This window comes from Balaenoptera ricei, chromosome 7 (genome assembly GCF_028023285.1).
Source record: "Balaenoptera ricei isolate mBalRic1 chromosome 7, mBalRic1.hap2, whole genome shotgun sequence".
Classification (NCBI taxonomy): Eukaryota; Metazoa; Chordata; class Mammalia; order Artiodactyla; family Balaenopteridae; genus Balaenoptera; species Balaenoptera ricei.
The window spans coordinates 49,277,170-49,304,929 of NC_082645.1; the positions used below are offsets into that span (position 1 = coordinate 49,277,170).

General features: G+C 34.3%; 2 protein-coding genes across 8 annotated transcripts in view; one reads left to right on the forward strand and one right to left on the reverse strand.

Annotated features, from left to right (window-relative positions):
* MARCHF7 (membrane associated ring-CH-type finger 7) overlaps positions 1-24,278 on the forward strand; it is a 45,436-nt gene extending 21,158 nt beyond the window's left edge. Inside the window, exons 3-11 of one of the 5 annotated variants that reach the window (XR_009504195.1) lie at positions 2,190-2,385; positions 4,034-4,186; positions 5,812-6,916; positions 10,234-10,403; positions 15,796-15,905; positions 18,824-18,937; positions 20,427-20,475; positions 21,004-21,189; positions 22,969-24,278. Coding sequence is in view for 4 of the 5 variants with exons in the window: in XM_059927952.1 (XP_059783935.1) it covers positions 2,190-2,385; positions 4,034-4,186; positions 5,812-6,916; positions 10,234-10,403; positions 15,796-15,905; positions 18,824-18,937; positions 20,427-20,475; positions 22,614-22,678 (1,962 nt within the window). In the remaining variant the exon portion in view is untranslated. The other 4 variants (XM_059927954.1, XM_059927952.1, XM_059927953.1 and 1 more) reach the window with 4 other exon arrangements.
* Positions 24,279-24,554: 276 nt separating this feature from the next.
* The window catches only part of LOC132368965 (CD302 antigen), a 132,024-nt gene continuing 128,818 nt past the window's right edge, over positions 24,555-27,760 (reverse strand). For all 3 annotated transcript variants that reach the window (XM_059927958.1, XM_059927957.1, XM_059927956.1), the window contains one exon: positions 24,555-27,310. In XM_059927958.1, the coding sequence (XP_059783941.1) occupies positions 27,108-27,310 (203 nt within the window). In that variant the 3' untranslated portion in view covers positions 24,555-27,107. The remainder of the gene's footprint in view (positions 27,311-27,760) is intronic.

The window sequence follows — 27,760 nt, forward strand, 5'->3', positions numbered from 1 at the left end:
CTGTGGAGTGGCTTTATAGACTTTCTGTTCATTTCTCACGTTGTCTCTAAATTTGATGAATTTTTATCTTTTATAATGGCTCTCTATTCCCATTACTTTCGTCCCAAGGATTTATTTCTTGCTAGTCCAGTGACTTCCTGATTTGCCCACTTTTTGTCCATCCCACCCTTTTAACCTTCCACAGTGCTCTAAAGATCTTTCTAAGTAGTTGATCTGATGGTATTACCTCCTTCAGTAGCTCCTAAAGTCTTATTTGTGGAGGTGCTATTCAGTAACAATTTGTCCAGTCCATGCAAAATGAGAAAAATAAGGACAAGTTAGGAATTTTGTACAGGTAAAATTTATTCATCTTACAAGTCTGTTTTATTCTGTTATGTTCTTGTTTTAGGAGCATATAAAATGCCCTTTTTAAAAGATTGGGGATGGGGTTAGGTGGTATTTGCTATTTTCATTTTCCTTACCTGTCAAAGTTCTTTCTAAATTTTAAATCAAACCATTTTTTTTTTTTTAATTTTGGTCTTTGATATTCAAAGGTCTTAGAACCACTGGCCTGCAGGATTAAGTCCCTGATACCTTGACAATGGCACATAAAATGATTTCATTTTGAAATATCTCATGAATTTCATCTCATGTGCTACTCCAGTTCATTGATTGGGGGCTCTGTGGACAACTTGGTGTGGAAGGCTTGTGAGACCAAGTTTGTGCTAAGCTGAGGAGTTCTACATTTAATTAGCAAAATATTGAATGGGCAAGGGATGGATGAAATCTTGATATGCCCATTCCTACTTTTTCAGCTTTGCATCTTCTGCTTTTCCATGTATGTGCACAGTTTATTCTGTAGAGTTACCATGGACTAATACAGTTCCCTGAATGCATGCAGTATGCTTCTCATAATTAAAAGATAATCGGAGATCAAGTAAGTAGTGATGCCTTAGAAGAATTCCCATGGCAGAATAGTTAAGACATCTTTTTATCTTTTTGTGTTGTCTGTCTATAATCTCCTTCCTCATTTGTCTACTCAGTGAACTCCAGTTTTCACCTATGAATTCTTCCCTGCTTTCCTCAGACATAGTTTTTTCTTTTCTGTAAAACTTTCAACATATCTCCTATTACAGTACTTATTTATATTATACCTATTTATTTGTTTATCTGTACTCTAAAACTCTTTGATGGGACACATTATTTGGGCTCTTATGTTTATAATACTAGGTTAATATAGACTGAATTTATGGCTTATGATAACATTCCATTTTTAACTTTTCTTTTGTCAAGAAATACAACACTTTAAAGAACATTGTTTCATTTTAATATTCTTCGATAAAATGAACTACTTACCATCTACTTACATGTTAAAATGGTTTATAAATGTCTTTTTTCCTTTATTTCCTAGAATAATAGTTATTTCCTAGAAATAACTTTTATGTTAGGGGTGTCTTCAAGCAATTCAGAGATTATGTGCCAAATTCATCCTTCTTGGTCTCTTTCTGTGTGTGTGCATGTGTATGTGTGTGTGTGTGTGTGTGTATTTGTACATTGTAACTTCTGTGTTATTTCATGTTGTTGTACATATAATTATATGTTTAAAGAGGAAACCTTCAGCTTAGAGTTTTACAGTATGTAATTTTAGCTGTTTCTTCCTTTACTGATGAAGAAATTCCATATATTAGGATTTTTTTTTTAGTACCATTTGTAGTGTTTTACTGTATTCCTGAGAATGGACATAAGATCCAGATACATTTTATATTAGTTGAAAATCTTATTTTTATAGTGGACTATTCACAGTCACTTTCTATATTAGTGCCTTTCTTGGTGTTCTGTCTCTAAGAAGAGGAAACAAGGTTCCTCAAAAGGTTAATATTAAACCAGGAGAACAAAATGATTACATATAAAGTTTTTACTCCTCAGTGTTTCCTAGCCTAGTGTTTATATTCAGTTACATAGAAGACATAATCTAAATCAGATTGGTTACCTAGCAAAGTACAATTACAGTATAAAGTAAAGGGACAAGTGGTAGAAGGGAACAAAGACTATGAAAAACCTACATGGTAGAAAAATTTGTGCCTGTGAGGAATGAATGGTCCTTGGGAATTTATTAGAGCACTGTAGATTAAATGTAATATTTAAATTTAATATTTAAAAATTGCAAGTGTTTTATTGTTCCTTTAAAAAAAATTTTTTTTAACTTACAGTCTACATCAGCATCAGCATCTGCATTACCATTTCAGTCTACATGGTATAGTGAGTCTGAGATAACTCAGGGAGCACGCTCAAGATCGCAAAACCAGCAACGGGATCATGATTCAAAAAGACCTAAACTTTCCTGTACAAACTGTACATCTACCTCAGCTGGGAGAAGTGTTGGACATGGTTTAAATGCAGTATCAGGTAATAATTAAATTTGTATACATATAAGTCACTGTATATGTATTTTGGACAAAAGCCCTTTTCCCAAGATGTAGTGTATTAATAAGCAAGTAGATTGCACATAAGACTGGGTCAGAAATAGAGCAGAGTTTCCAAAATCTTACCTTAAGTTAGTGCTAGAACTGAAATTAACTCTTCATCTTGGATTTTTGTTCTAAATTTGGTACAGATATCTTACACAAACAGGATATTAGCAGATTTTAATTAATTAGAATAGCTGATTCGTATGGTAATAAAATTTGTAAAAGTGACATGTATTCTGCTGGTTATTATAGGAGGTAAATTTTTAAATTGTTACTAAGAAAGCCAAATTTACTGATACATGTTAAAAATGTTTCCTTAGCGTATTTTTTGTAAATAATAAACATTGTGCTGTATGACACATATTTTCAGAAAATGTAGAAATTCTTTAGTTAAACAAAAAATAGTTGGTGGTATTCTAGTGGGAGTTCTATATAAGGAATTAGAAAGCTATGGTTCTAGTCCTCTAACTGTGTGACATTGGACAAGTCACTTTACCACTCTGGTATGAAAGACTTATGCATAAAGCTCCATGCTTAGTATCTTGTACTCACAGATACTAAGATACAGGCACACATTTGTTGCACAAATTGAAAAGATCTTTTGTTGAGAGGTACTTTCTCACTTATACTTCTCTTCAAATGAACACTAGCCAATGCCTGAAATAGTTTTAAGGTAAGATAAAACTTGTGATGACACAGTTGGAGAATAAAATTCTTGAAATGCATATGTACTACTAATTGAATTAGTGTAAGCGATTCCTTTCTATTTCGATAAGCAGGACCGCCATGGGAAAGACACTGCCCATCTGAAGGATATTAAGAGTAGTGTGATGGGTAAGAGCAGACCGACCTTAACTTTGTAGACAAATACCATTGTGTAGAGATACTTTTGTTCTCCTCTGGTCTGTGAAAGCATAGCATTAACCCTGGGCCGTTTCCCTTAACGAAGGGAAATTATTAAGGCTGTTAGGAATGGAGAGGAAGACCCAGAATTTCAAGGTAAATGGTGAGGGGGAAAGTTTTGAGACTTAATTTTTAATTTCTTTTTAAATGAAATCATATCTAACAAAGTTTAGATTATAATTGCAACGATACATTATTTCTTAGCATAAGAATGAACCAAGTATGGCGGCAATAATAGTTCTGGCAAAATAGTATTATAACCTACAGTAAAACCTCTTTCATTTCAAGATGGCTTTGATTTTTATTTTGGCTGTTCTCCAATGTCACTTTGATCAACTTCATGAAATTCTGCATCTTTGGCAAGCTTTATATTTTTGTTCTGTAATTTTATGTCATGTTTATATTGTACGGTCAGATGTTCTAGAGAGTGAGACATTGGCATCCTAGATGGGAGTAGATTATAGTATTAGAGAAGAATGTGTTTGAGTAGGAGATAATTTTATAAGTGATTAGTTCACTAGTGAATAATTTATGTTTTGCTCAGTTTTGCTTTTGATTGCAACTATGTAACTGGGGATTCCTGTAATAAACCATAATTACCTCTCTGTGTAATACTGAAGATCTGTTGTCATCAGAAGCCTTGAAAGCTCTCTCTGAATTAAGACTTCTTCAATTATTTTAAGATTCTTCTTGGAGGCATAGTCAAGTTCCCAGATCTTCATCAGTGGTACTTGGATCATTTGGAACTGACTTAATGAGAGAGAGGAGAGCAGATTCCTCCATTAGTAATCTTATGGATTATAGTCACCGAAGTGGTGATTTCACAACTTCATCATGTATGTATAAACTATATTGTTATGCATAATTTATCTAATAATGTTACATTTTTGTCTTTGTATGTATCGTTAAAATCACAGTACAAAGGAACAAATGAAGTGAATATTATGAAGATTTAGAATACAGGATAGCTTGATATGTTTTCAACCTTATTTGTCGTTTTACTTTTAAAAATGTAAACAATATAAAATATTTAGATATACATGAGTATCCAGATTCTGTCTGCCTATAATTTTTTCACTCTTAAGAATGTATGTTTTACATATACTTGATAATTCTTGTATACTACAGTATAATTTGCCTTGTGAATTAACTAAAACTTGAAATCATCATTTAAGACATAATTTAGAATTCCTTTAGTTTAACATGAATTTGTCTTTATTTTCATTTAGTTGAAATAAAGACCCACACTGTTTGTGTCAGTGTACATAAGCTAAAACTTTAAAAAAATAGAAGTCCAATGCACTATCCATTGTGCGTCAGAGCCACCTTAAAAAAAATAAATGCCATAAAACCAATAATACTAAATAACTGAAGATAAAAGGTGCTAATTGAAGTTGACAAATATAGCAGACAGAAGTGGAATTTGATTTACAGAGAAGAAAATACATTTCTATTTAAAGGTTTAACTAGATTATTTTAAATAATCCTATTGGGGCAAGCCGTTGCTTTATTTAAGACAAATGAAAGCATCTTTTCATTTGCTTGGCTTTGGGTGGAGGAGCTTTAGTAGACAGTGTCGGTAGCTTCTAGGTTTGGGGGGTAAAAATGTACAGAATAGAATTGATTTAGTCCCTAACAGTTAATCCTTCCATGAGGCACCATGTATTAGCACAGTAGCAATCTAGCTGTTAAACTAGATGTATAGATGAATATTCTTTATGAAGGAATGCTTTGGTATTTCTCATTCCATTTAATGATTAGAACCATCAGTAGTGTACTATTAAAATCACAAATGCCAGGGCTCTCTTTTGACCAGTATTGGAAAAAATAAAAAATAAAGCATAGTTATGTCTGATGAGTAACCGGTTATAAGAGTCACTGCTGTTAACTTGAAAGAAGAGATAAAACATTGGAGAAATTTTGAACTGTTAGCATGGTTTGCTATAAAATTATAAGGGTGATAGTATTTATATGAAATAACTTTTGTTCTTGTTCCAGAGTAAGAAAAATCTCCAAAACACTATCTCTCTATTATTATTTTGCTTTTACTTGTTATGAGTCATTTACCTTGAACTTGTTTGCCCATTTAAAATCCCTTATTCATTTAGATGTTAGATATTCTTCTACCATATCGATTTCTGATTAATAAATTCAACTGTTTTACCTTCATCAAGTTGGTAGATTGATGTTTGCCTCTCATAAGCTATAATACATTTCTTTTTTAAAAAATTTGTAATGCTGACTTTATACAGCAGTATTGGATTTTACCAAAGGTATAGAAAGATAGATAAATATGTTTATTTTTTCTGCAATAATAGTTAAGCTGTGTAGTTATAATATGCCAGTATTCAGTTTGAATCCAGTGTTTAATTTTGGCAGTAATTAGTGGTTAATAGACACAACCTTAATAATGCACAAATTTTTCATGTAATTGACTACCTTTCCTTTCTTTGAAAAATAGATGTTCAAGACAGAGTTCCTTCTTCATATTCACAAGGAGCAAGACCAAAAGAGAACTCATTGAGCACTTTACAATTGAATACATCATCTACAAATCACCAAATGCCTTCTGAACATCAGACCATACCATGTTCTAGGGACTCTGGTAGAAATTCTTTAAGATCAAATTTTTCTCCAAGAGAATTAGAATCTCCCCAAAGCAGTATACAGTCTGGATTTTCTTATATTTCAAATAGAGGTGAAACCTCAACTATAGGCAGTTCAAATAGGGTTGGCTCATCTCAAAGATCATTTCAAGAATCTTCTGATAATGAAGGTAGACGTACAACAAGGAGATTGCTGTCACGTATAGCTTCTAGTATGTCATCTACTTTTTTTTCACGAAGGTCTAGTCAGGATTCCTTGAATACAAGATCACTGAGTTCTGAGAATTCTTACATTTCTCCAAGAATCTTGACAGCTTCACAGTCTCGTAATGCAGCATCAGCTTCTGATGGTCCTGATAATAGGGCATCCGAAGCTTCTCAGGGATTTCGATTTCTTCGGCGAAGATGGGGTTTGTCATCTCTTAGCCAAAATCATAGCTCTGAGCCAGATTCTCAAAATTTTAACCAAGAATCTGAAGGTAGAAATACAGGACCATGGTTATCTTCCTCACTTAGAAATAGATGCACACCTTTGTTCTCTAGAAGGAGGCGAGAGGGACGAGATGAATCTTCAAGGATATCTACCTCTGATATACCATCTAGATCTCATCATATTTTTAGAAGAGAATCAAATGAAGTGGTTCACCTTGAAGCACAGAGTGATCCCCTTGGGGCTACTGCCAGCAGACCACAAGCATCTGCAGCACCAAGCAGTGCTGCTACGGGTGGCTCCATATCAGATTCGGCTCACAGTGGACGAAGTTCAGGAATAACAGGGATCCTTCCTGGTTCTTTATTCCGATTTGCAGTGCCCCCAGCACTTGGAAGTAATTTGACCGACAATGTCATGATCACTGTAGATATTATTCCTTCAGGTTGGAGTTCATCTGATGGAAAAAATGATAAAACTAAAAGTGTACCCTCAAGAGACCCAGAAAGACTGCAAAAAATAAAAGAGAGGTAAGTTTGAATACCTGTCTTAAGCCTGTGAAGAACAGATTAGAGAAAGAACTGTTTGTTTCTAAAATGGTTTCTTATGAGAGTGATGTCTGAAATTTCTTGCCTGAAAATTTACATCCAGTAAGATGTTAGCGTCTTGCTCAGAGGTAAAATGGATGAGAATTAATACTGGAGGCGGGCACTGGGGGTGTAGATTGCATCGGGAAATAATCTAAAGGTTATTTTTTTTTAAAATTATTTATTTATTTATTTTTGGCTGTGTTGGGTCTTCGTTTCTGTACGAGGGCTTTCTCTAGTTGTGGCAAGCGGGGGCCACTCTTCATCGCGGTGCGCGGGCCTCTCACTGTCGCGGCCTCTCTTGTTGCGGAGCACAGGCTCCAGACGCGCAGGCTCAGTAGTTGTGGCTCACGGGCCTAGTTGCTCCGCGGCATGTGGGATCTTCCCAGACCAGGGCACGAACCCGTGTCCCCTGCATTGGCAGGCAGATTCTCAACCACTGCACCACCAGGGAAGCCCTAAAGGTTATTTTTAACCAGCTTTGGCTACAGATACACATAGAGACAAAAATCTTAATCTCTTACCCTGTTTCTAGGTAGACTAGTGCTAAATGGGATTGGTAAAGTGGCCCAAGTCGTTTTGGATTATCAAGACAATGTTTCAGCCTTTAATAATATCATTTATTGGGACTTGCCTGGTGGTCCAGTGGCCAAGACTCTGCGCTCCCAATGAAGGGGGCCTGGGTTTGATCCCTGGTCAGGGAACTAGATCTCACATGCCACAGCTAAGAGTTTGCATGCCACAACTAAAGATCCCACATGCCACAACTCAGACCCAGTGCAGCCAAATAAATAAATAACAAAAAATAAGATCATTTATTTACCATTTATTAGTATTTCTCACTTCAAATTTTTTTGGAATGAGGTAAAATCATTTACACAAATTTTTAAATTTCGTTTTTGAAGTCTAAATGTATACTGAATATTCTTTATATATTGTGACTATTTGACAGAGATATCAGTTTAAATTCAGGACTTAGAATGTTTTGTTTTGTTTTTTAACGGTTAACCACATATTTATTAGTGTGACATGTGCTAAAATAGAAGAAATCTAGCTTCTAAATTTACCTTGAAGTAAGGGATAGAATCTTTTTATTCATGTGAAATCTTTTGTAGAGTTTAGTTTGCTTAAAAATTTTTGGGAAAAAGATGAAAGATCTGAGATTTTCACTCAAACTTAATTATTTTGTCATGTAAGTGTAGTTACTTAGTTTTTCCATCTACTAAAATTAGTTTTATGATAAAATGGGATAGGATAGTACATGTAAAATATACTTGTAAGAAGAAAAGACTTATGTAAAGCTAAAGTCGTTGGGTGTTTTTGTTTTTTCTTGTTCATCAAGGCCCCATGTAATGGAATTTTGGGGGAGCATAGTTGTTACTATCATTTTAGGGTTTTTTGGTCTTTAAGAGGAAATACATTCAAATCTTACTCTGGGGAATAAAGGGAGCTTCGCATGCTTTCTGAGATATTGAACATTGACTCGTATCTTCCCACTTTTCCTTATATAGGACAAATTGTTACCATGTGACTGTTCTCTTCTTTTAAAATTTGCTCTTTTTCCTTTCTTGTAGAAAGATTTACTCTGCCCTGGTAGTGTTAGCTTTAGTGTTATTACAGGAGCTCCCTCTAATTGCAAGCTGTCTACTGAGTAATGTAGTAACTATTATATTTCTTGTGCTCAAAGTTAGATTAATTTGAGTGCAGTAGTGTAAGTAGGGCAAAAAATTAATTTAGTGATTTCCAAAGAGAAACTAATTAAGCCAGCACCACCCTGTCTGGTTAGATAGTTTAAAAAGCAGCATTTGTTGGTTATTTTGATAGAGTTTATATGTGTGTGTGTGCCTTTATTACATATTTTGCTTAAAAATGAGGATTATAAGATACTTTACAATTAAATGAATGAAAGTGTAAAAAAATTGAGTCTCCCAAAGTAAAAACCATCAACCAAAGAAAGTTATATCTAAAGGTAAAACATAAACATTAATGCTTGAGGTTGTATCTCTGGTTAATCCTAGGCATGAAAGTCACCTAAAAGTACACCTGTTCCTCTTTCCACACATCTTTTGCTAAACTCATTTGGAACCCATATAATCCAGGTTATATTTCAATAACAGTTTAGCATTCTGTATCATCAATTTACTGAGTACCTTTTTCATGTCAGCAGTGGACTAAGGCAATAGGGATTTTAATTTAAAAAACTACTTGTCTTACAGTGATCATTCTGCATTTAAATTAAGCAGTACATGTTGGCCTGTGAAATAGAGGACATAGGTTAATGGAAACTGCTCCACACTTTAAAAGCCTACCCTTGTAGAAATCAGGATGATTTAATAACATTGCTGGGGTGGGGAAAATGAAAAATTTTTAAATCTCTTCTTTTGGTTTTTTAAATTAATGATTTAATACAAAAAGCTTATCAGTTTAAACATATGTGGCTCTGCTAACATGTAAATTGAAAAATCACAAGTCAATATTTGTTTAATTCATCAAAGTTGTCTTAAAAGTTTTGGGGGGACAGGGACTTCCCTGGTAGTCCAGTAGTTAAGACTCCGTGCTCCCTATGCAGGGGGCCCAGGTTCGATCCCGGTCGGGGAACTAGATCCCACATGCCACAACTAAAAGATCCCGCATGCTGCAACTAAGAGCCCGCATGCCACAACTAAAAGACCCCGCATGCTGCAACTAAGACCCGGTGCAGCCAAATAAATATTAAAAAAAAAAGTTTTGCAGGGACAAAAGTGATGGGTATATAAGTACATTATCTTTATACTGCTGGAATTGAAGTAGTCTATGGTACTGCAGAAATTAAAATCTTAGTGAAACTTACAAATTGATTGTGAAAAATATGGAGTTTAAACTGTGGTAGCAGGGGCGGGTGTGGTGGCGGTGGGATGAATTGGGAAACTGGGATTGACATATATACACTAATATGTATAAAATAGATAACTAATAAGAACCTGATGTATAAAAAATAAATAAAATTAAAAAAAAATAAACTGTGGTACCAAAGACAAAATTACTTAAACTGTTTGAAGATAAGTAATAGGATAGCCTACTTCATTTACCTTTAAAATATTTATTATAATTTTTATTCTTATTGATACAGTTTTTCTTAGAAGTTCCTGTTTATTATTGTTGTTGTTTGCCTTTTTTCTACCCAAAGAGACCATGATATTGTTTGGGATTATGTATGACTGGAAATGACCAACCAGGATGGTTTTGATAGCTCTGTTTAGGAAATGCACCTTCTTTTCCAGCCTCCTTTTAGAGGACTCTGAAGAAGAAGAAGGTGATTTATGTAGAATTTGTCAGATGGCAGCTGCATCATCCTCTAACTTGCTGATAGAGCCATGCAAGTGCACAGGAAGTTTGCAGTATGTCCACCAAGAGTGTATGAAAAAATGGTTACAGGCCAAAATTAACTCTGGTAAGATTTACCCTTTTGTGTATTTTGTTTTCACAGTTTTTCCAAGAGATGCACGTATGTATGCATTTTAATTAACAAATCTGGTTATAATTTATTGATTGTCAAATTTATACTCTTATCAAAAGCGTCAATCATTTTTTGAAGCAAAAGCATTGAAGAGCATTAGTCTTGCTTCATAAATTTAACATATAATAGTGTTTCTTATATTTCATTTACTGAACAATCTACTCCCATACATGTATAGTGCAACTGTAGTTTGTTATTGTTGGTGACGCTTACATCATGCAAGATATTTTTGAATCAAAGAAATATTCTTACTGTTTACCAACTATGTGTCCTTGAGAAAGATTTATTGTCTCTCATGTTGTTATGCAGCAGTAAAATTACTGTAGGGAGTCATTGTTTATTAAGTGCCTGTTCTGGAGCCAGGCATTGTTCTAGATGTGGGATATAGAGAGCAAGACAGACAAGGCACTTGCTCTCGTGGTGGGATTACGTGTTAAAGCAATGCCTTGTTGAGGTGAGGACATTTATACTTGAATGAAGAGGAGCTAGCTATTCTAGAATGAGAGGAAAAGCATTCCAGCACACAGAACAGCTAGTACAGAGACTTTAAGGTGGGAATGACTTAGGTGTGTTTGAGGAATTGAATGAAGGCCCAGCATGGCTGGAGTATAATTAGTGGGAAAGGAGAGGGGTGATGAGGTAAGAGAGATTAGCAGAGGCTAGCTCATTTAGGACTTTGAAAGTTAATGTCAGAAGCTTAGATTTTTATGTGTCGTGGGAAGCCACTGAAGGTCAGGGGAGTGAAATGATCTTATTTATATTTTGGCTGCTCTGTGAAGAGTGGATTTTAGTGTGACAAGAGTAGAAGCAGGGAGGTCAACCGGGAATCTATTGTGGTGACCAACCAGGAATCTATCTTTACAAGAGGTGGTGATGGTGGTGGTGGTGGTAGAAATGGATGATGGATTCTGGTATGTTTTGGAGGTAGATTCTATAAGACTCGCCAGTGGATTGGATGTGGTGGAGTGAAGGAGAAAGAACACTTAGAGAAGCTCATATTTTTGCCTTGAGCAACTAAATAAATGGTGGGGCCATTGACTGAAAATAAAGAAGACTGAGAATAGAATAAATTTGGGAGAGGAAACCGAGAGTTCTGTTTTAGAAATGTTGTATTTGAACTGTTTATTAAATAACCATATGGAAATGGTTATGGGCAGTTAGCAAGACAGGCATGATGTTTCAGGGGTTTTAGTGCAGAAAATAACAGTTTTAGGAATCATGAGCACATAATATTTTAAGATTTGAGATTAAATAAGGTCACTTGAGCAAGAGCAGATATTAAAAAAATGATCCCAGGGCAGAGCCCTGAGGCACCCAAATGCTTAGTGGGAACAGAGAAGGAGATTTGAGGAGCAGCCTCAGTCTGGTATGAAGAAAACTGAGAAAATGTCGTGTTGTTCAAGCCAAAAGAAGAAAATGTTTTAAGAGGGTGTAACCAACCCTGTCAGGTACTGCAAAGAAATCAGAACAAAGAGATAAGAACAAAGAAATGACAGCTGGATTTGGTAGCATGGATGACCTTGGTGACTTCAGTGCTGGGAAGGTGTCTTTGTATGATTAAATTGAGCTGAGTAAGACTGGGGAAGCAGCGGCATAGACGCCCTCTTACAATAAGCTTCACTGTCAAGGATTGGAGATACAGGGTAGGAATTGGAGAGTTATATGGGGTCATGGTACATGTTTTTGTTTTGTTTTTGTTTCGAGGTAGAAATTTGAGGGCATTTTTTATTTTAACAAGAGATACAATGGAGAGAAAAAAAATTATGAAAAGGGAAAGGAAAGATGGGATCCAGAGCACAAGTTGAGTAGTTAGCCTTTAATAGGAAAAAGGGTACTTCATCTCTAGAAAGCTAGTGTAGATATGGATTATTGATCAGTTTGTTGCTTTGGTGAGAAGGTGCTTGAATTCCTATATAATTGCTTCTGTTTTCTTAGTAAGGTCTTTAGCTGATGAGGGGATAGGTTAAGAGATTTTCATGTGTGGGGAAAATAACATTCTAAAATGCTTTCAGGGTTTTCAGGTAGTACTAATGTCCATAAAAATCTGTGGCCATGAATATGATTTAAAAGTGGGATTGGGATACGTGTACATTTTTTTTTAGAAGCAGTTTTCAGATACTTGGATACAGATGAGGATTTGAGTTCGATGGGGTTGGGACCTTTGCCAGGCAAATATGATGAAGGGAGTTAAGGGTGTTTGTAAGGCTGTAGTTGTGGTGAGCCTAGAAATTAGACAAAATAAGGAAGGGAGTAAGAACATTAGGAAGTGGATAGTGAGAAGTGGTAGGGTCAGTGTCTTTGAATCTCAGTGACATTGAAGAGAATTGCCAGAGTAGGAGAGCTAAAATGATGAAAAGTTGTAGGTGCACAGGAGAGGATGCTTAAAATACAGATTTTAGGAGTAGTGCAGTACACTGCAATGACAGGGTCAACGGTATGACCATAACCGTGGGGAAGGGTAATATTGGAAGCAAGGATGTTGAGGAAGTCAGAATCAAATGTGGTCTTATGTGGCTGTTGAAATAGCCAAGAAGTAAGTTGGGTAAAGAAGAGACGTGCTAAAGTCATTAATGAATGAGGAGGGACTTAGAGTTTCAAAACAGCAATAGGTGTGGGGAGGGGGCATCTATCCCTATTTCTTGGTTCTGAGGTACAAAGTGTTGTGGGGAAAAAAATGGCTGCAGAAGAGTATGTATCAGTTTGTGAAGCACTGTAGTTTAGGCTTGAAGTTGAAGAGATAATTCATAAAGGAGATTGGTTAAGAGGAATTTAATGTTGGACCATGAGTACCAGAGGACCTAGTGAAATGTGACTAGTAGGGTGGGAAATTAGATCAGAGTAGTAAATGTACATAATTGTGTGAAAATGACAGTCTGATGGTGATAGCTGGGTGGCATAGGCAAACAGGTTGTGAGGTATGATGGTATTAATTTTAATGTTAATAATCTGTTGGAGGAGTTTGAGTAACCTATTCAAACTGGAGATTACGAAGGTAGTGGGAAATTTTTTCCTGCTGCAAGGTTAGCAAAGGCCTCCTTGGGGTAGGGGGTTATCTTTTCTTCTAAACTAACCTGATCCCAAACCTGTGTGATGGGCTGTCTTACCTGTAGCAGCCTCTTCTTGGCTGTATAGCGTTATGACAGCCTCATAGGCTTTATTAGTCATCACCCTGGGGTGTTATTAAGATAAAATGAGTGCTCAGCATGGTTCTTGACACTTAGCAAGGGTCCAGAAATGTTAGGTATCACCAAAATGAAAAACAACTTGACTCACCTTCTGTTACATTTGCAATTGGATTGTTAGTATTATGTAGGCAGGAAAACAGATAATACAATATATTGTCTAAGAACATTGGATTTTTGGAGTTAGACATGCTTAGGTTGGAATATTGACTCCAACACTTAACTATAGGATTTTGAATAAGTCTCTTTTAACATTGGTTCTGAACCCTGGTTGCTGATCAAAATATTACCCATTGGAGTTTTTAAAAACATAGATGCCTCAGATCCATTCCTAAACATTTTTAAGTAGGTCTGGGGTTGAGCCTCAATTCCGTCATGAATCAAATTGAGTAATAGCTTGTTGTTAAGGTCAAATGAGATGATGTTTATGAATAGTTTCTCACAGTATTGGACTCATAGTAAGTACTCAATTAAATAGGTTTTAAAGGTAATAATAAGTATTCATGGTCAAATGAATGTTAAGATCTCAAGAACTGAACCTTCCTTTTAGTTTCCACAAGGCTTTCTCGTATTTTCATAAAGACCCCATCTGGTAGGTGATTCTCTGGTAGAGATTCATTTAAACATTTATTAGGCAGCTACTATATATGGACTGTTGAAACTCTACAGGATGTTCAAAGATGAATAGAATATGTCTAGTACAAGTTTAGGCAAATGCAGTCAGGGCCTACTGAATGAGGTGGGATGTAAAGGACAGAATCCTGGATTAAAGATTGTAGGGATAAATGGGTTCCTCCCATCTGCACATGACCTTTTTGAGCAACTTCTGTAGGTCACTTGTTCCGTAGAAGAGAAAAATGAAACCCTAAGATGTGAAAGACTTTGTTTTAATGATATCCAGTGTCCATATTTTATGACCATCACATTTTTCCTGCTTCTGAATCAGAGAATAAATGTCTGATAAGAGAAAGCCTTCTAAAGTTTCACATTCTTTATATTCTCCATCAGGTCATAACACTATGGACTTATCCTTGAATCTCCAGAACTTCTAATCTATTTTGGCACATAACAAGCACTCCGTAAATGTTAGTTAAATTGAATCTAAATCTTTATCTTGTTTATGCACATGACTTGCTCTAATTTTTAGTACCTTTTTTCATTTTAAAACCCTGTCTAAAAATAAACACAAGGGGGAAAATGGCTATATCTTTAATTAGACAAGACCTACTTAATTGGAGCCAGAAGCTTAGGAGTAACCAAGTGTTGAGTGCCTACAGGACAGATGGAATTTTATTTAATTGTGGTAAAATATATATTGATATAACATGAAATTTGCCCTTTTAACCATTATTAAGTGTATAATTCAGTGACATTAAGTAGATTCCGAATGTTTTGTGACCATCACCACTATTTGTTTACAAAACTTTTAAGTCACCCTAAACAGAAATTTTATACCCATTAAGCACTAACACCCTTCTCCCCCTCCTCCCCAGCCCCTGGTAGCTTCTGATCTACTTTCTCTATGAATTTGCTTATTCTACATATTTCTTATAAGTGAAATCATACAACATTTATCCTTTTTGTATCTTATTTGTGCCTTATTTTACTTAGCAGTTGTAGCATGTATAAGGACTTCGTTCTTTTCATGGCGGAGGGGAGCTGTTTTTATCTGAACAAAGGTGGATCCCTTTTTTTGCCTTCTATGCTGCAGGGAAGACACATTTCTTCGACCACAGAAGGTCTTAGTATATGTCGTCACATTAAAGATACTAGCCTGAGTATATGTAACTAGTTGTTTTAGATTCCATGTTTTCTTGGCATCTTGCCAGAGTACTTAAGGAGGAAGTAGGAGGTACCGATAACTAACATTCCATTGTCAGCTTCCCATATCAAAATGTATGAGCATCTGGGGGGAAAAATGGGTGGAGGCTTAGGTACCACAGAGTAGGACTTGACATGCACATCAGGTGTTACTGATTGATATTTTAGGAGACATTACTGGTTTATGGTCGTAGCACAGTCTCCCTGCTATCTCTTCCTCCCTGCCTTCCTTTCAGTTTTCTGTGTTCTAAGCTTAAACCTACAAGGAAAAATGTTTTGTCGAGACCCTGCAAAATTAAGCTTTACTTGTAATTTTTTACCAGGTTCTTCGCTAGAGGCTGTAACCACCTGTGAACTCTGTAAAGAGAAGTTGCAGCTTAACCTGGAGGATTTTGATATTCATGAACTACATAGAGCTCATGCAAATGAACAAGTTAGTATATTTTGCCTAATTTACCTTGGTAAGTGTCTATTCTGTGCTTAAAGGACAACTCTTGAAGAAAAGATTAAATCATGGTCAGAAAACCTGCATTAAAATAATAATAATAACATTTTCTTTTACTGCATTAGGTATAATTTTATAATTTTTCTTTACGTTCCTATAACTTTTTGAAAGTGAAAGGCAAAAAAGCAAGTCGCAGGTTTTAAATTATTAAGATAAAATTTATTATATGGTTCCTAAATAAACGTGAAAATAAAGGCTTACTAAGTGGTCCCCAAATAGGCATGCTAAGAGCTGTCTCAGTTGTGAATACCTCTTAGTCCTAGAACATGATTGAAACACCAAGCCCTGGATCTTCATCCTCTTCCTTCCTTCCTTCCTCCCTCCATCCCTCCATCCATCCCTCCGTCCCTCCCTTCCTCCATCCCTCCGTCCCTCCCTTCCTTTTTTTTTAATGTTAGGAATAGCTTTTTATGTGCCTATCTGCCCCCATGTTCTTCTACTATCCTGGTTCCCTCCACTCTCCTCATTCCTACCTCTAACTTTATGATGAACAACTTACTTAAGAAATCTTTAATTCCAAGTTCACATTGTTTATAAACCTCTTTCTTTTAGTATTTGTGTCATTATAGTCTATTCATATAATGAATAATCTGATCTTATTAAATTTTTTTTCAAATATTTTCTTCTCATTTCTCAGATTTTTTGGTATTATTGATAACTATTCTCCTAATAATTGATTTGGTCACTAATTTTTGTTTCTTGAAGCTTTAAATTAAAAAAATTTTTTGAGATGCTTAGATAGTTAGAATGAAGAGTTCAATATTTTCCCCCTTTTCTTCCTCCTAAAGGAAAATTCTGGGGGAAAAAAGATGTTAAAGGAGATTACAAGGATGACTCAAGAGCCGTACTCTCCAAGTGTGCTTAGCATATTTGTTATAAAAAGAGATATGATGGTGGGAGAATGCATGAATGCTTGAAAAGCACTTTAAATTAAGGAGTAGTGGACACCCCCCTTTTTTTTGATAGAGGTAAAGTTCACATAAACACAAAAATCATTTTAAAGTGAACAATTCGGTATATTTGCGATGTTGTGCAACCACCACTGCCATCTACTTCCAAGATACTTTCATCTCTCCTAAAGAAAATCCTGTACCCCTTAACCAGTTGCTCCCTGTCCCCCCTTCCTTCGGCAACCACCAACTGCCTTCTGTCTCTGGATTTATCCATTATGGATATTTCGTATAAATGGAATCAAGCAACATGATCTTTTATGGATACCCTTTACTTTTAAAATGTGGGAATAATGAATACCCTTTGAAAATCTGATTAAAATCACACTCCTAACAAAATATACAAAGACACAATATTTGTATGTGATTTAAGGGATTCCCAGATCCTTTGAAGCTGATTACTTAGATCCAGGTTAAGAATCACTGATATAATTAATGAACCATTAAGGCAATTGATGTAGCATAGATGCTATTCATACTAATTATTACTCTATTCTTTAATGAGCCACTTGTCCAAAGAGAATAGTGTTTTCAGCAAGGAATTGTCTTAAATCCCTAAGGAGTCTCTCTAGACAGCTGAGCATTGGTATTTTAAAGAACGGGGAAAAGAGTATGTAAAAATAGAATGATGGAAAGAAAAAATTTTTTTTTCATCTTCTCAAAATGAGAGTAGGTTTCAAAGGATGGTTTTCTTCTGCCATTCTTCCTTCTCTAGGTGCTCCATCATGTCTCTTAAAGGTGGTTCTTTGGCATTTCGATTCAACCAGGAATGTTTCCATGGTTCTCCAAGGATTTAATGACCCACAGTCTTAAATAATTTAAGTGTGAGGAAATATTAGGTGGAGTCATTGTAAAAGCAGTGACAGCCTTGATTAAGCTTCCTGGCTTTAACTTCTTTGTTCTGTGTGAATCTTGGATTCTGGGGGCCCAAGAACTACTCTCATTTGAAATGATTAGCTTAATGCAGTTTATTTCCTCATTATCCAGTAGCTTCATTTTTTTCAAGGTGATAAACATTAAAATTTTTTAAAAAAATTTTCAGGACATAAATTTATTTCCTTTTAAGTTAAAAATAAGAAAAGTAAGCAAAGATTTAAAGAAAGTTTTAATAAGTCAATTTCAAATTTCTTGAATGCTCTGTGGAATCTGATAACCAGTTACTTGCTGAAGTTGTTACTAAGAACGTATAGTTCTTAACTTCAGATGAGTTAATTACCAAAAATGGTACAACTTACAGGTAGTTCACTGTATAAAAATTACAGGATAGATTAGATTTTTAATAACACTATATTCATGACTTGTATTATTAGCTTCAAAACAACAATTTTGAACCAAAGGACAGGTTTTACCCACTATAAATTTCTATGTGAATGATATGAAGAACAGTTACTCTATTACCTTTATTCATTTTTATACTTACTGTTACCTTAAAGTTAATTATATTATGTAATAAACACTTGACCCATTTGACTAGGTTTTAATTGTATAATTTATTGATTTAGCTATAGATGAAATGATAATTAAGTAAACATTTATAGCCATTTGTATTAATAAAATCTGTTAGGCGCTTTATAACTTGATAGAACCAGAACATTCATTCTACCATCAAATGAGTTAAACGTCCCACTTTTATATAAATTACATAAAAGAAGACTGTATGAAAATAAAGAGGATATTCACACACCTATTTGTACACCTTATAGCATTAGTAAAATTATGAAATTATGGAGGGTGACTTTTTATTTCTTGGTTTAATAGATGGTGCTGTATCTCTTACTAAGACTGGATATGAATACATTTCCTCTAGTTTCTCAGTATACTTTGGATGTCAATCTCTTGTCTATTAATTTTTCATTCTCCATATTCTTCTTTTTCTCGTTTGCTTCCCTGTTGAAGGCTGAGTATGAGTTTATCAGCTCTGGTCTCTACCTAGTTGTGTTATTGCACTTGTGCGAACAAAGCTTTTCTGATATGATGGGAAATACGAATGAACCAAGCACACGTGTCCGAGTAAGTAACCTTGGAGCAGGGGAAAAGGGTGGATGTGATGCAACAAGTGTTTGCTTTGGAAAGCAGATTGTTCTATATGTTCACAGTCTATTTCCTTTGGGGAGTTCTTATATTAAAATCTTTCTTAAAATTAAAGATACTGTAGATTTAATAGAAATTGCTGTCTGGCTTACCTCTGTATCAAGCAGCCTAATTTTCTCATAAAGCTGTTTTAGAAAAAGAAGTAATTTTCTAGCTCTTGAAGGTGATTGGAATATATTTCAGTGAAAAACAGGGACAGAATTGGAAGTACTAAGGAAAATGCTCTTTTTAATTAAAAAACAAAAACAAGACTCAGTATTTTAACTTAGAAACCTGAAATTGAACTCCAAAAACTGAAAGAGTATGGGAAATTAACTTCAATTTATTTGTTACTGTCTTGTAAAAGATTACCAGTGTAGTAGTTTTTAAGCCTCCATATTTCAAACTACTTAAGATCTGGACTATTTGGCATTTAGTCTATACACTATTGCCTTAATTTAACACTTAAGCTAGCTGTTTGTTAGGTATTTTTAATTAAAAGGTACTGTTATGGAAATTTATACTCTACTGCCTTGCCCATTTTATGTAGCAGGGACTAGAGTCTATATCTCATTACAGTAGCATTCTGAACACCTAATATCTTGAAATGTGTTCATAAACATATCCTTCAAACTATTTTTTATATGGATGTTCTCTTGGTGATGAAAATTTAGTAGAGTTTATGGTGAGGTATAATGTTTCTATTATATTTTGAAAATTATCAAATAACCAATTCAGTGTATATGGGTAGAACATTTTTCTGTAATCATGTAAACATTATTCCTGTGAGCCAGTTGACAGATTATTATCATTCAGAGAAAAGAGAACAAACTATCAAGAGCTTTCAGAATTTGAGCAAAGAGCTCTTGATTTCTAAACAGGCAACTTTAATCTCTTCAGAGTGAACGAACCATATAAAGTATATAATAAGATGTGTTGAATTCATGCCTTTGTAAAAGGTATACACAAGTTAATATTAAAGTGGAAGTCACTTTTATGATTTTTTTTAAAAGTACAGAGTCAAATGCAATACTTCCAGGCAGGAAAATACTGATTTATTTTTTTAATTGACCACTAAAATTCACTTGGGTCCAAATTGCAGAGGTTTAATTTTTTTTTCTCCATAGTTTTTGGAAGTATTATATCAATGCAAGAAGACAGCGGTATTCATAGAATATTATATTGTATCTGCTCCCAATTTCTACGTGATTAATATATGATTTTTACATCGCAATAATGATTATGTAAGACATTAAAAAAATCATATCCTTAAGCTTGTAAGTTTTGATGTGGGGGGAGAAAAACCCCCTATTTAAAGGCTTAAAATTGTGTTTGACTTTTAAGTAGAAATGAATCTCTTATACTGATTCTCTCTTTAGATCCATTTGCTACATTTAAACTACTGTATTTCTTTCTGCATTGTTTCTAGTTTATTAACCTTGCAAGAACTCTTCAGGCACATATGGAAGATCTCGAAAGTAGGTGGAATTTCCCCTCCCCAGACTTGTTGAATTTACTTTTGCAAATTAAACCCACAGAGCAAAACCTAAGTATATATACTCTTTTACCAAATTAGAGCTTCATTTATAGTCTTAATAATACCAGAATAATTGATTTGGGAAAGATGGGTTGGGCAACTGACACTAGTTTTTTAAGAGCCTATTTTTTAAAAATTAAATTAATTTTAATGTATGGAAGGGTGTTATTTTAACCATCAGTATTTTATTTAAATTAAAAATATATATTTAATCACCTTAATTTTAACACTTTTAATGTTAACACTTTTTTAAAAGAAGACATGTTTACTAATCAAAACACACTTCTTTAGATTTTTTGTGTGTGAAATTTTACTTGTTCTTTAGCTTTGTTAGATCATAAAAGGTGTTCCCTGGGTTTATATATAGTTCTAGGAATATAGTGGTGAAAGAGTCCTAATTCTGAGTCCCTAACAGAAGCCATAGTTTTTTTGTTTTTTTTTTGTTTTTTGTTTTTTGCTCCTTGTTCAGGTCCTCATGGACCTTTAATAGGCAGCCAGCTCCGCCAGCAGCTCCAATCTCTTAAGATCACGTTCCAGCTTTAGGACTTCTGCCTGGGCTCCTATGTGAAGGCACTTAATGCCCAAATCTTTACAGGCATCTGCACAGCTTACCCTCTTCTCAAAGTCCTACAACCTCCAGGGTGCTTCATACCAGGTGGGCACAGATATTGGTGGCTCTGGAACAGTTCCTGGGAATCCAAGATTACCCTACCTATTGTGCTTTTTCACCCAAAGCAACTGGCATCCCATGATCAGATTCCAGTACACTCTTTGAAGTGTTTTTATATATGTATTCTCCAATTGATTATCTTCTATACTCATCTTCAAAATACTTGGACTGTTAACCTGTAATGTGCATAATATTTTTACCTTTAGCGAAAGCTTAGCATCCTTTGAAGTAAGGTTTTTTTAAAGTTTTAAAAGGATTAGAGGTACAACGAGGTAATGCATTTTCACAACTTTAGTATGTGTGGAAATGGTATATAAAGGAATCAAATGATATAATAAAGTGGGACTTCATTTAGTGTAAATCTTTTTTTCCTTCATACCTTCTTAGTTCAGATCCATCATGTTGGCTAATACAAAGATCTCTCTTTTGTAAATTATAATTGATACTTTGTCAAATGTGATGAGAGTAATTTGTTGCAGTGTACATTTTCCCCAGATTGCTTGTTTGTTTTCAACTAACATTCTCATTTAGAATTTAGTTTTCTAAACATATAGGAGGGTCTACTCCCAACATGTGAATGAGAGGGAAAAGGTGAAGTTGAAATATATACCCAGACTCAACTGAGAGTGAAAGATGTGGGTGCTACAAGTTAACTCCTAAGTGCTAGAGTATTAATACATTCTGAAAATTGGTTCTGACTGAATTTTCTTCTGTAGAGTTAATCCAATAGAAAACATGAGAAATTCTCTGAAAAGCTATTTTATTTTTTAGTTTGACATTTCTCCATGATATTGCATAAAAGTTAAGCATAGGATTTACTCTTCATGAGCTAAGTATATGCTTGATATTTATTTAAAATGGATTTTAAATTTCTGCAAGGTAAATATATGAGGATTGAAGTTTCATCTGTACGTGTTGCATAATTTTTTCTTGTTGATTCCATTTTCTGGTTGCCCTTAAATTGTACAGTATTAAATACAAGAAGAGTGTACATTTAACCTTTCTGCCCTTGATAATAGGGGAAATGCTGGTAGGATGTTTAGTGAACTTCCATTTTCCTTCACATGCAGACAGTTACATAGTCTTGTACTTACTGTGTCCTTCTTAAAGACATTCGTGGAAGTTTTATATTAAACTCTTGAGCCAGTAATGACTAAAATAAATTGAGGTCGGACATGTTGCAAGAGTGATAAATTTCTGACAACGTGGAGGCATAGGAATAATCTCAACAAAAGGTTTTTACTAAATCCAATTATATTAGGCTGTGTCTATATAAAGCTTTTTTGACTAAATAGAGCTTTTTCTTGGCATTGTATAGACATAGCTCTGATGTAAATTTCAAGAACACCCATAACCTATTATTCTATGTACATTTTTTTTCATTCTCATCGGATACATCAAACACGCAGCGGTAATAAGCCAGATTCTACTCAGGTGTGTGAGAGCACTTGCCTTAAGTTTACTCTTTCTCTAGTGTATTTCTCATTAGCTACTGGGAACACAAATTGATCTCAGAAACTTTTTAGATGTTCTTGGGCCACATTTTTAAACATTTTCATTTTAATAAAAACTAACAAGAAAAAATGAAAATGGGGGGTGGGAGCGTTGTAGACGGGCCTCACCCACAGTCAGACCGCACTAACCCTGGCATATACTACATTGGGGTTTTTATTGTACAAGTCATTGCTGTTCTGGCTTCATACTTACACATCCATTCTCATCCCCCTTAAAATCATTCTTGATCATCCTGTTTTCTTTCAACAGCTTCAGAGGATGATTCTGAAGAAGATGGAGACCATAACAGAACATTTGATATTGCCTAACTTCATATGAGACAAATGGATGATCTGTGTACAGTGTTTATTAAAACTGGCAATTAAGTATGAATTAATTTTCTGGGGAAATACCTATTGAACACATTTACTGTCTATATATAGAATGAATATATATATATACACACACACACACACATTATGCATGTATATATATGTTCATTCTCAAGTGTTGCTGAATTAAAATTCTGCTGGGCCTTTTAACATGGCCAGTGAATCTGATGTTTATAAACTGGTAATTAAAAGTATTTTTCTTTTAGATGAGTGGGGAAAGTGTTACCCTTGTTTTAAATATCTAAGCAATGCTGACAGCCCTTTTTTGTGTTGTGATTACTGTAGTTATATTTATGAAAAAAGGTTGGTGTTTTAGTCTCGTTAGTGAAAAAAGTGGGACAAAATATGCTTTTAGAATAAATTGCCAAATGGCACCTAATTATTTTTCTTTTTAAAATGCCTTAAGTTGCGGTCTCATTTTCATAATCATTTGCTTCCAGTGTTTAAAAAAAAAGAATGGGGAGAAAGTTAAGAAGAGCATTCATTATATTAGGTTTCCAAATTTAATTTGAATTCTAAATTCACTTAGCAATGAAATCTAATTTTTAAAATATATAAATAAAGTGTACAAATGGATAAATTTTTGTATTGATATGCAAAATGCAGATTATATTTGATAGGCCATAGTATGTAGATATTCCTTTTAGGAATATTACAGCTGTAAATTATATCAGAATTTGCCAGTCAGATGCTATTTGGTTAAAAGTATTATTGCAGTCTCAAGTTAACGAAATATTTTTAAATCCCACATTCAGAGTTTAAAACACTGGTTTTCAATGTGTTTTTTAGTGTTGTCACTTCTTTATAGATAAATATGATATAAATAACCTGTTTGGATCCTGGTCGTTTTTAACTGTTCCTTGGTAATTCTAAGCATTTATTTGATGGCTTAATATTTTTCACTACCTTTAGAGATGAACATTAACTGTTCACCATACTGTGGTCCTGAGTTGTGTATATGTCCATAACACTGTATATTTTCTCTGTCAACACCCTTAGGATACACTTAAAAATGCCTTCAGGCGGGTTTCAGGTTAAATAAAGTCTTTTGTCAAGCTACTTTTTCAGAACCTAAATAGAAACCATGTAATTTCTCACGTGTGAATCAACAGTTTGCCCACATTCAGTCAGATTGTTGGTCTTAATGTAAAACTTTGGCTTGAAATAAAGTGCATACTGATTGATTTACTTTATAGTTTGAAATGTTTCCTTTTAAACAGGTGCTCAAGAAGCCTTCAAACCTTATAGCCAAGAATCTTATTTTAAATCCCATTTTAAATGAAATATAATTGTTTCTAAAACATTTGCTCAACTTCTGCCTGTTACCTTTGCGTTGCCTTCCTTAAAGCAGATATGCAAAATTTAAGGATGCCAGTATCAATATCTATTCTACAGGTCTTTAGGGATGCTTTGAGTTTGAAACATTTATGCTTTTAATAGAACTCAGCATGAAAATGTAGTGTCTTAACCCACAAAATTTTTTATTTAAAAATTTTAAGTAAATGGTAGAAAACATTCCATTGGTGTGCATACAATTTATTAATAGTTTTGCTATATTAAGTGCTAAATGACAGAGATACAGACAGTGGCTTGAGCTTTATAGTATTCTTGTAGTTCCTTTGTACCACTTAGTATTTCAGTATTGTATTAGCTGCTTATGTCCTATAAATGTGAATTAGAGGGAATAAGAAAAATCTTTCATTGGTATCACTTTTAAATTCTGAACAAAATAGAGACCATACACTACTCAAATACCTAAGAATTTAAGATTGCAAATTCCTAAGAAAATGTAGTTAAAAGTAAGTGGTAAAATGTAATGATAGTAGTAATAGTTGCCAAACATAAGAATTACATTGTCATTATTGGGTAGAACCAAGATGTTTGAAGAAAGCAGTTTATACATTCTGAATGTAAACAGGCATGCTAATGTTACTGTTAATATTAAAAATAAATACAGACTTGAATGATTCAGTTATCTGTTGACCACCAAATAGATACAAGGGCCTATTACAGATGTTCAGATATATAAAGAGAATTAAGATTTAGCACTGCATTACCGGGGTCTTTAAGGACTTGTTTGAAAATAAAATCAAACATGGAAAATTAAATCAGTTAAAACAGCCATTTTGGTAGAGCTGTCATTATTAGGTAGAAGTTACTGAAATGAACTGAAGAAAATTAGTTATGTAGAAGTGGAAGGGGAGACTCTAGAGCAGCATTGTCCACTGAAATTTTCTATGATAATGGAAATGTTCTATAATTTGCATTGCCCATCGTGGTAGCTCCTAACTGCACGTGATTTGAGCATTTGAAATATGGCTAGTGCAATTGAGGAAATGAACTTTATTTAAATAGCCACATGTGGCTAGCGGCTAGTGTATTAGATACTGTAAAGATCTGTGATTGATAGTTACAAAGTTTTAAGGAACAGATGGCTGGTCTCAGTTCTTAAAGGAGTGGTAGAATTTGAGGAGGAAAAGCAGTAAGGAATTCCAGTCTAATGTTCACGATTAGCAGCACCATTAATACTCTATCAGTAATAAAATAGACATCTCAATCAATACACAAAATCTCAAAGTTTTACAGAGCATAATTGTTTTGTAATAACACCTAGTATAAAATTTGGTTTTTAGTACCACATAGTCAAATTATTCACTTTGCAGTTATACATGTCTCATTAAGAAAACTGCCATTAATTGTGACGAGGGATGTTTCTGATTCATGGTGGCCAGTGGAAACGGCGCAAGCTAGGACTTCGTTGCCACTGGTCAACCTTGAGAGATGATAGTGTCTCTATCCATATGAAAAGTATTCCCATAAGATGATTGATGGGATATGCGTTAGGGAGAGAGGTTACTTTCCTCGCACTTTCAAGTTTCTACATATAGTAAATACAATTTTATGTGAAGTACCTTATCTTTTCTAATACTGTGTTTTTAAGTTGCTAAAGAAATCATTGTTTCAGCTTTCTTCCATTTTCATTTTTTACCCCCCCAAATGATTATTTCACCATTGTCTTAAAATGTACAATACACATACTGAAAACTTTGAACATGATCACTACAGTAGTAGTTAGTTTTTCTCTGCAGTTATTGCTTACACAGGTTTCATGTCATTGAATGATAAACTTCATCAAGGCTTGGGGAGCATGAGAGATGATGATATAGGAACAGATATGGTGGTAGGAGAAAAATCCCTGAAGGACACTATGACCCAAGAGTTCCCCGCAATGCCAGCCTCCTCCACACCTTCCTGGTATGGCTGTAATTTTTTTTGTTTCACAAAATTTATTAAATCTTACTGAAATTCTGACCATTTATGATCAGTGCTAAATACTGTTTGTGGTCCAAAACAGTGTTCTGAAAGTACTGAAATTGTATAATTATGTGGCATATGGGGTGTTAAAAAATCTGTAAAATTTTCTACATGTAAATCGTAAAGGAAGATGGAAATATTTGAGGAATTATCAGAGTAACAAGCATAAGTGATATCTAAATGTAGAGAATCTATTTTAAGGTCAGGTTTATTCTTCCATACCTTATTGATAAAGGAGCAAGACCATAGAAATTACTAAAGACCTAGTGATTGCTAAAATTATAGTGATAAGTAGAATTTTTCTTTTTTTTTTAATTCAACTATAAACTAAGGTGGTTCAACTCAGTGGGAGGGAAGATGGAGAAGGTAAAAACAAGTAGACTGGGTTTTTTTTTTTTTACCTGATTTACTATTAATACTTGGGCTTTAAGCTTTCCTTCATTCAAGTGAAAGGTGCATTTGAGGAGGTGGTTAAAACCATTAAATTATATCTAAGATTATTCCTTTTTAAAAAACTTTGTTCTTATAATCCTAAAGATTAATTTTTGTCACAGTCAGTGATTACATGAGAATAGTGGATGTTACTGGAATTAGGTAATACATCATAAAAACCATGATTTTCATTGTTAGGTTTTATATTAGAATCTTGCGTAGGAATCACTGTCAAGGTATTTGATTTCTTAATCTGAGATTTCCAAAACCTTAGTCGAATTGAACATCATATTCATTTTCCTCTGCAACTACTAAAACACAGTCATCATTATAAGGTGATCGGGGTGCAGCTGAAAAAACTGTGGTGAAACCAGAATCCAAACTTCTTTTGTATAGGAACCAAACGACTGCTCCCAAAACTGTCAAAATTACTGTGCTAGCAATCACCAAAGCTGATATTAAAATGTGGTTATCTGTAAAGGAAAAGACAAAAGAAAATATGGGAAATCAGGATACACAAGTTGATAGTATTGCTCTTTGGGGAGCACAAATATAGTTTCATCACATAAATATTTCACTACTTTGAGAATTTCTCACATTGGTTAGAAAAACAGTTACACACATTTATTCCTATCAAAATTTATATTTCTTAGCTTGAATAATTGCCATACTTCAAAATTTGAAATAAACTTTGCAGGTCTCCAGTCTACTTTAAGATCTTAAAATGGAAATTATCCACACTGAAGGTTTCACCGTATATTTCTATTTGCATATATGATTTTATGTTATCCAAAGTATACATGTGCATAGCTTAAAATTCATAGTTCTACAGGGTATGTAATGAAAACACTGTGTTCCTCCTCCTGCCCTACTACTGCTCACCCTTAATTACCACTCCTCAAAGCAGCCACTCTTCTTACTTC